Here is a 10,106-nt window from a genome sequence, read left to right as displayed (position 1 = left end):
GCTTGGGGGACCTCAAGAGTTGGTGTGCAGACCAGAAGGCACGAGGCCACAACCAGAACGACAGAGCCAACTGCGATGTGGAAAGCTCGCTTTGAGACGACAGCTGCTGTCACACCAAGCCCCGTGCAAGGGGCAGAGCAGGGAAACATGAGTAAAAATCCCTCTGAACCTCACATCAGGAGGCCTGGAGTCCTCCTAACTTTGAATGGCGATTGTACAACCCACACAGACGTGTGCCTTTCAGTCTCAGCTCCACTTTTGGAAAAGCAACCAAGACACCCACTGCCGGGACTCCCGGCAGCAATGCCTGCAGGTGGAGAAGGCCTGAAATAGAGCCGGGCTCTGACAGCAGCGTGGCCTGTGAGGAACCACAGCGGGTACACCTGGGACATGAGGGAAGGTCATGGCCTGGGGGCACCTGCCCTTCGGCTGTGGTGACTTGAATCTGCTCCTGGGAAGCCACCTCACGGCAGCCTCCACTTTTAGGGTTTCAAAAGCTAGCAAGACGCCCACCATCATTCTCAATCATCATTTAACAACAACAAAAAAAAACACACATGAAGCAGCTTCAGCCTCACTTATGCAGCAGCCAGGGCTGGGGACACGTGCTGCAGGGACAGCACACACAGACCCCGGCCCCACGCTGCGTCCTCCCCGCACGTGCCCTCCAGCAGCACCTCCCTCTCCCCGTGCCACTAACAACTCTCTGAAATCCACATCAGCCTCTCACTTCACCCACAAGATGCAGTTTTCCCCAGCAGCAGGGCCAGAACCCAATTATTATTATTATTTTATTTTTTTTTAAGAGGCTGCCTTGGTGAAAACTCACTGCGTCCAACGGTGACCTACATCAAGCCTCTCCCCTCCCTCCGCTTCACCTTCCTCCCCGGGCTCTCGGTCCTGCCCTACTTTAACAGAGATTACTTCAGCTAAACCGTGTAATAGTTTTACGGAGAGCGGGCGAGGAGCGCGCGGCACTCGCCACATCTGACGGCAGAAGTGGAAAAAACAGCACAGCCACCGACCAGCTCCGGCGGCCAGCCCCAGCTGTGGGGTGGTGGCCTGCCATAATGCACACAGCACTTGCCATGGCAAAAATAAAAATAAATAAATCTGTGCCAAGGCGTAACGGTGTGCTTCTCTCCACGGCGTGTTTGTTTCTCTCCGCAGCACGTTTCTCTCCACCCGCTGAACAATGGGGAAGATCCCGGCCCTTTGTCCCTGGGTGACAACACCAGGAGCGAGGGAAGCAGTTTTGCTGAAAGGAAGGAAGGAGCTCTCCCACCACCAGGGAGAAGCACCATTGCCTTCTCGTTTCATTCGTCTCCAGGTGAAGAGATCCGCCCGTGGGATTTCATCTCCGTTAGCACGGCGGAGCCTCGCTCTCCCCCTCCTCCCCAGGTGAAACAGACAGATGCCCATGACGGGCAGCCTGGAAGATCCTGAGGGGTTTGCTGAGATCCCAGGGGGGCTTGCCAAGATCCCAGGCGGTTTTGTCAAGATCCCTGCTGCCCCCAGCCCCGTTCCTCCTCATGCATTTTACACACTGCTCACGCCGTGCCGCCCCCCGCCGCGTTCGAGGCGAGCAGGCAGGGCGCACGCACACACACACCAGCACTACTACCAGGCTACAACCCGGTGAGCAGAGACCCAAAGCAAGGCTTGGGCAAACGGGGGCTGCCACACGTCTGGGTGGTTGGGACACAGCATTTTTCTCCACACCCTGACTCTTTGGAGAGCGCCCTGCATGCAGAACTACGGTGTGCCCGTTTGTCTGAGGAGGTTACGCTCAGGACACAAGAAGCTGGTGTCTACGGGTTGAAAGATGAATTTTTCTTGCCACAGCATAAAATAGGAAGATTTATGTCCAAGCCTGGACACCTACTGATGTTTTAGTGCTTCTGACAGACGCTGCTTGCTGAGAGCACGGCCGCGAGTGAGCGGCTGAGCGCTCGGGCACCAGCTCCTCGCACGAGGCCGTGGCGGAGCCCAGCACCCTGCACCCTCATCCAGGAGACCCAATTTCCCCAGGACCACGGCGGGAGGGCTTTCTAGAAGCGCTGCACCATGAGTCATCAGCTGCGGGCGGCTGAGCGCGAGGCACCTTCGCCAGCGAGCACCGCCACCGAAATAACAGCAGCGGCACAGAAATAGCAGCGCCCTGACCGGCTGCTGGGGTGGGTGGGTGGGAAGAGGGGAGAAGGGGAGGGGGGGGGGGACATTTTAATTCCCCAAAACTTATTGCCCAAACTTCTCCGCTTCCCCAGCCCTCCCCTACTTTTTGCTTTGGGGAGGGGGGGGGGAATAAAAAGGAGCCTGGCCGGCGGCTCACCCATCTCCAGCGCCTCGTTGTACTTCTCCAGGGCGGCCGGCAGCTCCTGGCGCTCCCGCAGCGCGTCGCCCTCGGCTCGCAGCCGCCGGGCCCGGCTCTCGGCGGCGAACCACTTCTGCAGGAGGTTGCCCAGCACCACGTTGACCCGCGGCCGGGCGGCTGGGGTCGGCGGGGAGGAGGTGGAAGAGGAGGATGAGGAGGAGGATGAGGATGAGGAAGGCTCGGCGGGGCGGCGCGGGCGGTGGCAGCGGCCGCAGTCGCCGGGCTCGGCGCAGCGGCGGCAGTGGGTGTGCCCGCAGTGCAGGGTCACCGGCTCGCACAGCAGCCGCCGGCACAGCGGGCAGGCGAACAGCTCGGGCGGCCGGCAGCAGGCAGGGTCGCCCAGCCCTTCTCCTTCCCCACCGTTTCCACCACCACCTCCACGCCAGGGCGGCAGGCGCAGCTCCTTGTCGCGGATGCTGAGCGCGAAGCTCTCGGCCAGCTCCCGCAGCTCGTCGGGCCGCAGCCGCGCCAGCCGCGCCGCCGCCCCGTAGGCGTCCAGCGCCTCGGCCATGCGGCCGGCCCGGGCCAGCGCATCGGCACGCCGCAGGCACAGCCCCCGCTCGGGCTGCGGCAGCTCGGCCAGCTCCGAGCCGTAGATCTCGGCCGCCAGCTCGAAGTTGCCGCCGCGGAAGGCCTCCTCGGCCACCTGCAGCATCTCCGAGCACGGCCCCGCCGCCGCCGCCGCCGCTGCTGCCGCTGCCATCGCCCCGCTGCCGCTGCCGCTCCCGGCCGGGGGCAGCGCGCAGGGCCCCGGGCCCAGCTCCATGCCCCCCCCGGCCGCCCCTACTCCATGCCGGGCCCGCCGCCGCCGACTCCTCCGGCTCCTTCCTGGGAGGGGACGGCGACGGGAAGGGAAGGCGGAGCGGGCCGGGGGCGGGACGCGGCGCTGCAGCACGGGGGGGGGGGGGGGGCGGTGAGCCCCGCTCCGCCTCCCCCCCCCTGCACCGCCCCCGGCTTATGCAAGGGCCGCCCGGTTGTGTAAGGAGCCCCCGGGCCTGCCCACGGCAGCACCGTGCCCGCCCCGGTTCCTCGTCCCCCACCGAGCTCCCTCAGCCCTGTTTTTTGTTTTTTTTTTTTTTGGGGTGGGCATTGCTGAGGGGTGTCCCCCCCCCCCCCCCCAGCCCCCGTGCTTCCCAAGAAATCCGAGCACGTGTTCTCTTTTTAATAAAAAAAAAATAATAAAATCCTAATAAAAGAATCCCCAAATATATAAATAAATAGATACATAAATTCATTTTTTTTTTTTTCTTTTCTGTAAGCGGCAGCGCTGCCACGGCTCAGCTTGGTGTCTGCGCGCCGTGCTGAGCGCTGGCTCGCGCCCCGGCAGCGGCAGCGGCGAGGGAAAGATAAATGCAGCTGGAAGTTAGTTAAATCAGGCGTGAGTCAGAAAGGAATCCGACTTGCTCCGCAGGAATAACAGGAGTAAAAGAAAAAAAAAATAAAAAAGTAGGCAACGTTTATTTTAGACGCAGCTGTAAACAAAGCGTCTGGAGGAAGCGGGAGGCTGACAGCCCGGCGAGGTGGTGCCGGTCTCCAGTCATTTTTTGGGATGCAGCTGGGCTGGGCAGGCTCTGGTGGACTTTGCCTCTGTCCTGCAAGGCCTTAAGGCCACTGGTGAGGGCCTGTCAGCCCATCAGCACGCCTCACTGCCGGCGATGCCCACCGGTGGTTTTGGCCTGCCTGCAGCTCCGCTGCGTCCCCAACGTGCCCGTTCTGCACTGCGAATGCTTCTGACACTGGTTCTTTGACCAACACCCACTGTCCGGCACTTGCATCACCTCTGGGGCTTGAGGTTTCCATCCAAAGTCACTGTTCATCATTCCCTTTCCCGACATATTCACTTGACGTCTTTGCCCCTTGAGCCACCCACCAGTTCCCGGGACCCTGAGGAGGAGCAGCAGCATTTTTGCAGATGGCCCCACCCGGCTCTTACCGGGAGCCTCCCCGCAGCCCTCCTGCGAAAGGAGGCACCGGGCCAGCGCGTCCTGCCACGCTGCTTCTCCCCACGTGTCTCGGCACCGCTCCCCGACAGCCCTTCGCCATCCCTCACGGTTGAACGGTGCCGGTCAGGCAGGCGATGTCCCGCTGTGCGTCTGCCACCTCACGCCGGGGTGGCCGCGGCCCTTTCCTCATCAGCACCTTCCACGCAGGGAGGCCGCGGCTTTATTTAGCGCCGCGATCGATGGCCTCGTGCCGTGCAGCCTCTGGGTTTTTTGAAGGCATCCGCTGGCGAGTGAACAAAATTACCTCGCTGGCTCAGCGTGGCGGCTTTCTCTCCTCACCCCTCCCCGCTACAGAACTGCTTGCCACGGGGCTGTGAGCACGCCTGCTTCTCTCTTGTCCTCGATGCCTGTTTTGGGGGCCACGCTCTCTTCTGTGGGTCTTTCTGCTCCAGAACATGACACGGCTCCAGGTGTTAATACTTTGCAGGTAGGAATGATTTCCTAAGAAACAGCGAGAAACGGAGGGCAAGAAACTAAAGCAAAATGATTGATGGTCTGTGATTTAAAAGCTCATGCTTCTCACCGAGACTATTGGTCGTATGCCCAGGTTATTCAGCCGAGGTCAGGAAACGTGACGTGGGAAAATCCTGCCAAGAAGTTCCCTCGGAGCAGGTTCCCGGTGACACAGCCGTGTGGCTCACAGCTCCTTGCTGGGTCAGCAGAGAGTGACTGAGTGCAACAGCCACAGAGCAGAGTGGGCTTTTCATAAACCATCTGCATGCCGATCAGAAGTTGTAATTTTTACTAGAAAAAAAAAAAAAAGCTGTAGCTGTTGCACAGGATCAAAACGATGCCTTCTGCGAGAGATGAAGGACCTCCTCTTGCACTCATGGCAAAACGTCTGCTGGCTTCTTCCTCAGCACAAAAAAAAATGCAAAACCCTTCCCCCAAATTAGCCCCTGTGTGACCAGTTGTTAGAAGTGCTCCCCAGTAGGTGCTCAGCAGTCCTATTTTTTTCCTGTTAATAGCATGCTTCCACCCTGGATTAGCCCCATAATGCTGTATCAAGCAAAACACAGTGGCAGAATTGCCTTCCAAGGGGAGGATTGCAGGTGCTTGCTCCTCTGAGTCACTGTTCAACACTTCAAAGATGACACTGGCTTCCCCTTACTTTGCAGCCTGACTTCTTTTCAACTTCTTCCTGAGGCCCAGCTTTCCCCAGATTTTCCTTCGGGGTAGAATTTTCCCTGAAGGAGAAAGGAGGGGAGGAAGTGAGCTGGAAATGAGCGCTCTTACATATTTGGAGGGCATTTTTAATTCCTCTAGCACGTTTCTATTCCGAGATACTTTGAAGTGTTAAACTCCGGTTTGTTTTGATGTTCTTGCAGAGGAAATCTGTCTTTTATTGTCTTGGAAAAGCTTAATTAAGGAAGAGTGATAGGGTATAATCAATGCACAGGCACACACACGCATAACACCACACTAAAATGTTACTGAAGTTGTAAAGTCAAGCACATCAAAATTAGGATAGAGCATAATTAATGCCATGTGCGCTTATTTAATTTGCCTCCTCCGTGTCTCCCTTAACTGATACGTTGTTTAATTCATCTGTTCATCTGTTTTTAATCCACTGCTTTCTCTACAGGACACACACCTCTTGCAGTGCACTGGGAGGACGATACGCAGTTGATGGGCGTCCCAGCGATATCTCATCGGTCACCGCACAGCCCCCCGTACTTTTCAATTTGTACCAGTCATACCTAGCTGCAGGAGCAGAATTACACATTTCCTCATGTGCTCTAGCACAAAATTGAGGGCTGCAGCACTGGAATACGTCACAAATAATTTCATATTTACATTTTCCACAAAAGCATGAGTCAAAAGGGATGAATACCACCACCTCTAACAGAGGGGGATTTGAGGTACACATGAATTAAGTCCGGAGCCGCTGCTAATTTGGGGCATTTGGTTCTGGGTATGTAGAGCTTGACGTTTCAGAACAGGATTTTTCAGACATGCAGACTCTGTCAGAAGAAGAGTTTCCCCTGGTTGAGCTGCAGTTGGACACAAGTACACAAAGTTCAGTCAGAGTTTGGTCCTCGGCCTGAGCTCTCTTAAAATGAGAGCCCTACAATTAGCAATCCCTCTCTGAAGGCATGATTTCAATGACTTACACTTTGGCAAACAGAGAGCCTGCAGCAGAGTGCAGAACCCTGCTCTCCCAGCCAGCACTCGACTGCTTTTCTTTTTCCCTAATCACTGCCTCATTTATCACAAGCTTTCCAGCTTTCAAAAGAAAAGGTCATTCTGTGATTATTTTTACCACATTTTTTTGTCAGTTTAATGAATTTGCCCTAGCCAAAATAGCAATAGTACTACTCTTATTTATTTCTTTTATTTTTTTTTTATGAAAGCCTTTTTTTTTTTTTTTTTTTCCCAGAAGCATCATTCTTATAAAAGAAGCACAGGGTAGTGCCAGTGATGAAAAAGGTGCTAGCTCAAAGCTACTGCTGTAAACATGATGAAGAATCCCCCCGCCCACCCCCAGCAGAAGGTTAGTGTGTTTAATCCAGATGCTGTGAATCACAGGGGCTGTTTCTGGAGGTTCTCCTCCTTCCTTGCAACACCCCGGGAGACGGATCCTGTCCTTTCAGCGTGACACGCGTGTATCGTGTACAAAAGATATTACTCTTAACTACATCCTGCATGGGCTGATGGGAAGATTAAACAGATTATTAACCGTCCAACAAATCGTTAGCACATCCTATGATGCAGAAGGAGTCAATTAGTCAAAGAGCACTACTGGACTCCCTTCAGATAGCTGCTATGAGGAGCAAGTGGCTCCTCTTTCTGAGATAAGTGCCCATTTTCCAATGGGGGAGCCACAGGGAAGGGCAATGCCAGCAGCAGCCCCCAGTGGGCTGGGGAGCAGCTGCCGTCCCAAATGCTGTGGCTGTGGTTAGCTCGATTGAAATAGGTCTCTCTCCCCTTCAACTGCTCTGTTATTCCCTAGCATAGAGGCAGGGAATTTTTCAGTCTCGTTGGGTAAGCCACGCGTCAGCTTGGATTTTCAGAATATCCCAAATACTTTCCATTGTGCTGGTTCACACGCCTGGTGAAATAGCAGGACCTCTGTTTTGCTCTGCTGCTGGTGCTGTCAGGGCTTTCGGAAGGCACAGGGCTCGAGCAGGATGTCCTCTTGTTGTGTTCTCCACCACTGGGTGCACGGGCTCCATTGCAGGGTGCTCTGCAAACAAACCCGCAGTGGAAAATGGGTGAAATTACACCAGCATTGCAATCTCTTTTATTTTAAGTGGGGTTTTGCACAGCCCAACCCTGCTCCTGCTCTGCTCCACGTGCTTCAGCTCAGCAGCATCTGGATCCAGCTGGGAGCTAATGGCCCAAACACGTACCTGGCATAGGAGGAAAGTGCCGCCGCCAGGCTCGGGGTGCGCCAGCACGTCCTAAAGCTCAGGGAGATGACATACACCGTGGCAAGGGACCCTTTTTGGTACCTGGTACCCGGCTTGTTTTAAAAAGCAGGACTGCACATCGTGGTTGGTGTTGTGCCACATCCCTTCATGTGCCAACAGCCCGGGGTGGGTGCTCCTGCCAGCAGGTGTTGGGTGGCACAGGGGACATTGAGCATCCTCCAGGGCCTCTCCTGTCACTGCTGCACAAACAGGTCTCAGGCAGCTGTGCTGCCATGGAAATGCAGATGGGATCCATGCATCTCAAGGTACTGTCCTGCAAGGACGTAATTATCTTCTCAGATGTTTTATCTCAATCTTGGCACACTCAACTTTTGTGTACATATAGCCTTATACCCCGCTTTTCACTTGGTGCTTTTTTTTGCAATGACGGGCATCTCATTTTCTGACTGTTATTAGCAAAAAAGTACCCTTGATATGTAGTATTTCACCCCATTTCAGAAGGGGTTCCCCTGTAGCTTGACAATGCAGGTGCGACACCACAGACCATCAAGCCTTCCTTGAGGCCATGTGCTCTGAAACACTTTTTCTAAGAGTCTGCTATGCTCAAGCATCCTACGGCCATGGTTCCCCATGGTTTGTGTGCTGAGGCTCAGGACCTACCCTTGCTAATTAGCAGCACGAGTGTTTTCATGTGAGGAGTGCTCAAAGGCACAGCAGGACCTCGGGCATGAATTTCTTTCCCCACTTTAATACTCTTAGCTGTTGGTTGCTTGCAATCCAGCATGAGTGAGGTGGGTAACGTCAGCTAGATGTGAGACACCGCTCTGCCCGCAGGAAAGTCTCTGGTCCTGTTTTGATCACTTCTTCACTGTGAGTCAGCGTATGACACATTTTCCTGAAACTCCCAGACATTATGCGTACAAAATTAAATGTGGGTCAGATGAGAAATGCATTAGGAAGATCTGACAGTGCCGAGGCAGAAAAGAGATCACAGTCCTACAGGTGGAAGAAAGCTCGGTGTTTCATCGCCCCTGGAAACTCCTGATCACCCTCCTCATGACCCCAGCTCAGGGAACACTGGAAATCCACGCTACCATGCTACAGCAATCCCGTTTTAATCCTAGAGTGATTTCTAGTGGGGTATTCAGCGTAGGCCCTTCACAGATTGCCAGTCACTTTGAACCTCATTGCTATAACCAGCTCAAGCATGAGAGGCCTCCCAGTGTCATCCCTGGCCCTCAAAGCATTGAGCCTACAAAATGCACAGGCAGGTTGGGGGATAAAAACTGGAGAGCACATAGCAAAATAACAGCATGCCTGTTACTCTTTGCCAGTCAAGAGCAGACAGGACAAGGCAAGTTTCCACCTCCTGAACAATGACTGTTTGTCTTTTTTTTTTTTGGCAGAGGCAAGTGTTGGAAGGGGAGTGTAGTGGCTCTTCAGATTTTGATTAAAGGCTGCCTTTGGGTCACCGTAGCAGAGCAGCTGCTTCAGCTGAAAGGTCAGCCATTCGGTCCTGCAGGGTGCGGCCGAGGGGATAAATTTCCAGGGCATCTCTATTTCTGAGTCAGAGCTTTAGGTTTTTCCATCCAGTGGGCTGGGCCAGGGGTTAGGGTTAGGGTTTTCTATCCAGCATGTTCAGGGCAGGTCACTGGATGGTCACTGGGGGTCTTGGAGAGGGAGCTGGCTCCAAGTGTCTCAGTCGAGAAGAAAGTTGGTATTTGCTGCCCTGGGGATGAAAACCAGTGCTCTGGGCTTCTCTAGGAGGTTCTGAGATGAAGAGTGAGGTTAGGTGGTGAGGGGGTTCCCTCCTCAGGGACAGGTCCTGTTTGCCCTTGCCTTCAGCCAAGGAGAGCCAAAAAACCTGGCAAAGAGGGATGAATGAAGTTATGGAGGAGACCATGAGAGGTTTCGGCTTGCAAAGAGGTGAGGTGGTAGGAGGACACGAAGAGGAATAAGAGAATAACCAACAGGGCAGGAGGTTTCAACAGCTTTTTAGTGAATGGGCACCTCAGATAAAGCAGAGCCAGTCCTGTGGGAACAGCATTGCTGAGACTGGGAAAATAGCACAGGAGTGTGAACAGATGTGAGGTCTTGTTTAGAAAACAGTGTGGGAAGGAATAAAGAAATAAAGACAAAGTGTGAACATTAGGGCCAACCCCTAGGAACCAAGGCTGCAAGTCTGAATAACAAGAAGCACAATGATACAGGCAATTGTGGTGAAGCGTGAAAAGATCTCGCCTGTTGGCCATGGCTAGCTACCCACCAAGGGATGTCAGGAGGACATCAGGGTTTCTCTGAGCTGTGGGGAGAAATAAGATAATAGCCAAAGCTGTGTTTGGGGCTGACATCACC

General features: G+C 54.4%; 1 protein-coding gene across 2 annotated transcripts in view; it reads right to left on the bottom strand.

Annotated features, from left to right (window-relative positions):
• The window catches only part of LONRF2 (LON peptidase N-terminal domain and ring finger 2), a 34,268-nt gene extending 31,035 nt beyond the window's left edge, over positions 1–3,233 (bottom strand). Inside the window, exon 1 of one of the 2 annotated variants that reach the window (XR_011096044.1) lies at positions 2,333–3,233. Coding sequence is in view for 1 of the 2 variants with exons in the window: in XM_068680613.1 (XP_068536714.1) it covers positions 2,333–3,140 (808 nt within the window). In the remaining variant the exon portion in view is untranslated. The remainder of the gene's footprint in view (positions 1–2,332) is intronic. The other variant, XM_068680613.1, reaches the window with a different exon arrangement.
• Positions 3,234–10,106: the final 6,873 nt, after the last annotated feature.

Source organism: Anas acuta, chromosome 1 (assembly GCF_963932015.1).
Source record: "Anas acuta chromosome 1, bAnaAcu1.1, whole genome shotgun sequence".
In the NCBI taxonomy this organism is placed as follows: domain Eukaryota; kingdom Metazoa; phylum Chordata; class Aves; order Anseriformes; family Anatidae; genus Anas; species Anas acuta.
The sequence above is the reverse complement of the archived record's forward strand: the minus strand, read 5'-3'. Positions and strand labels throughout refer to the sequence as shown.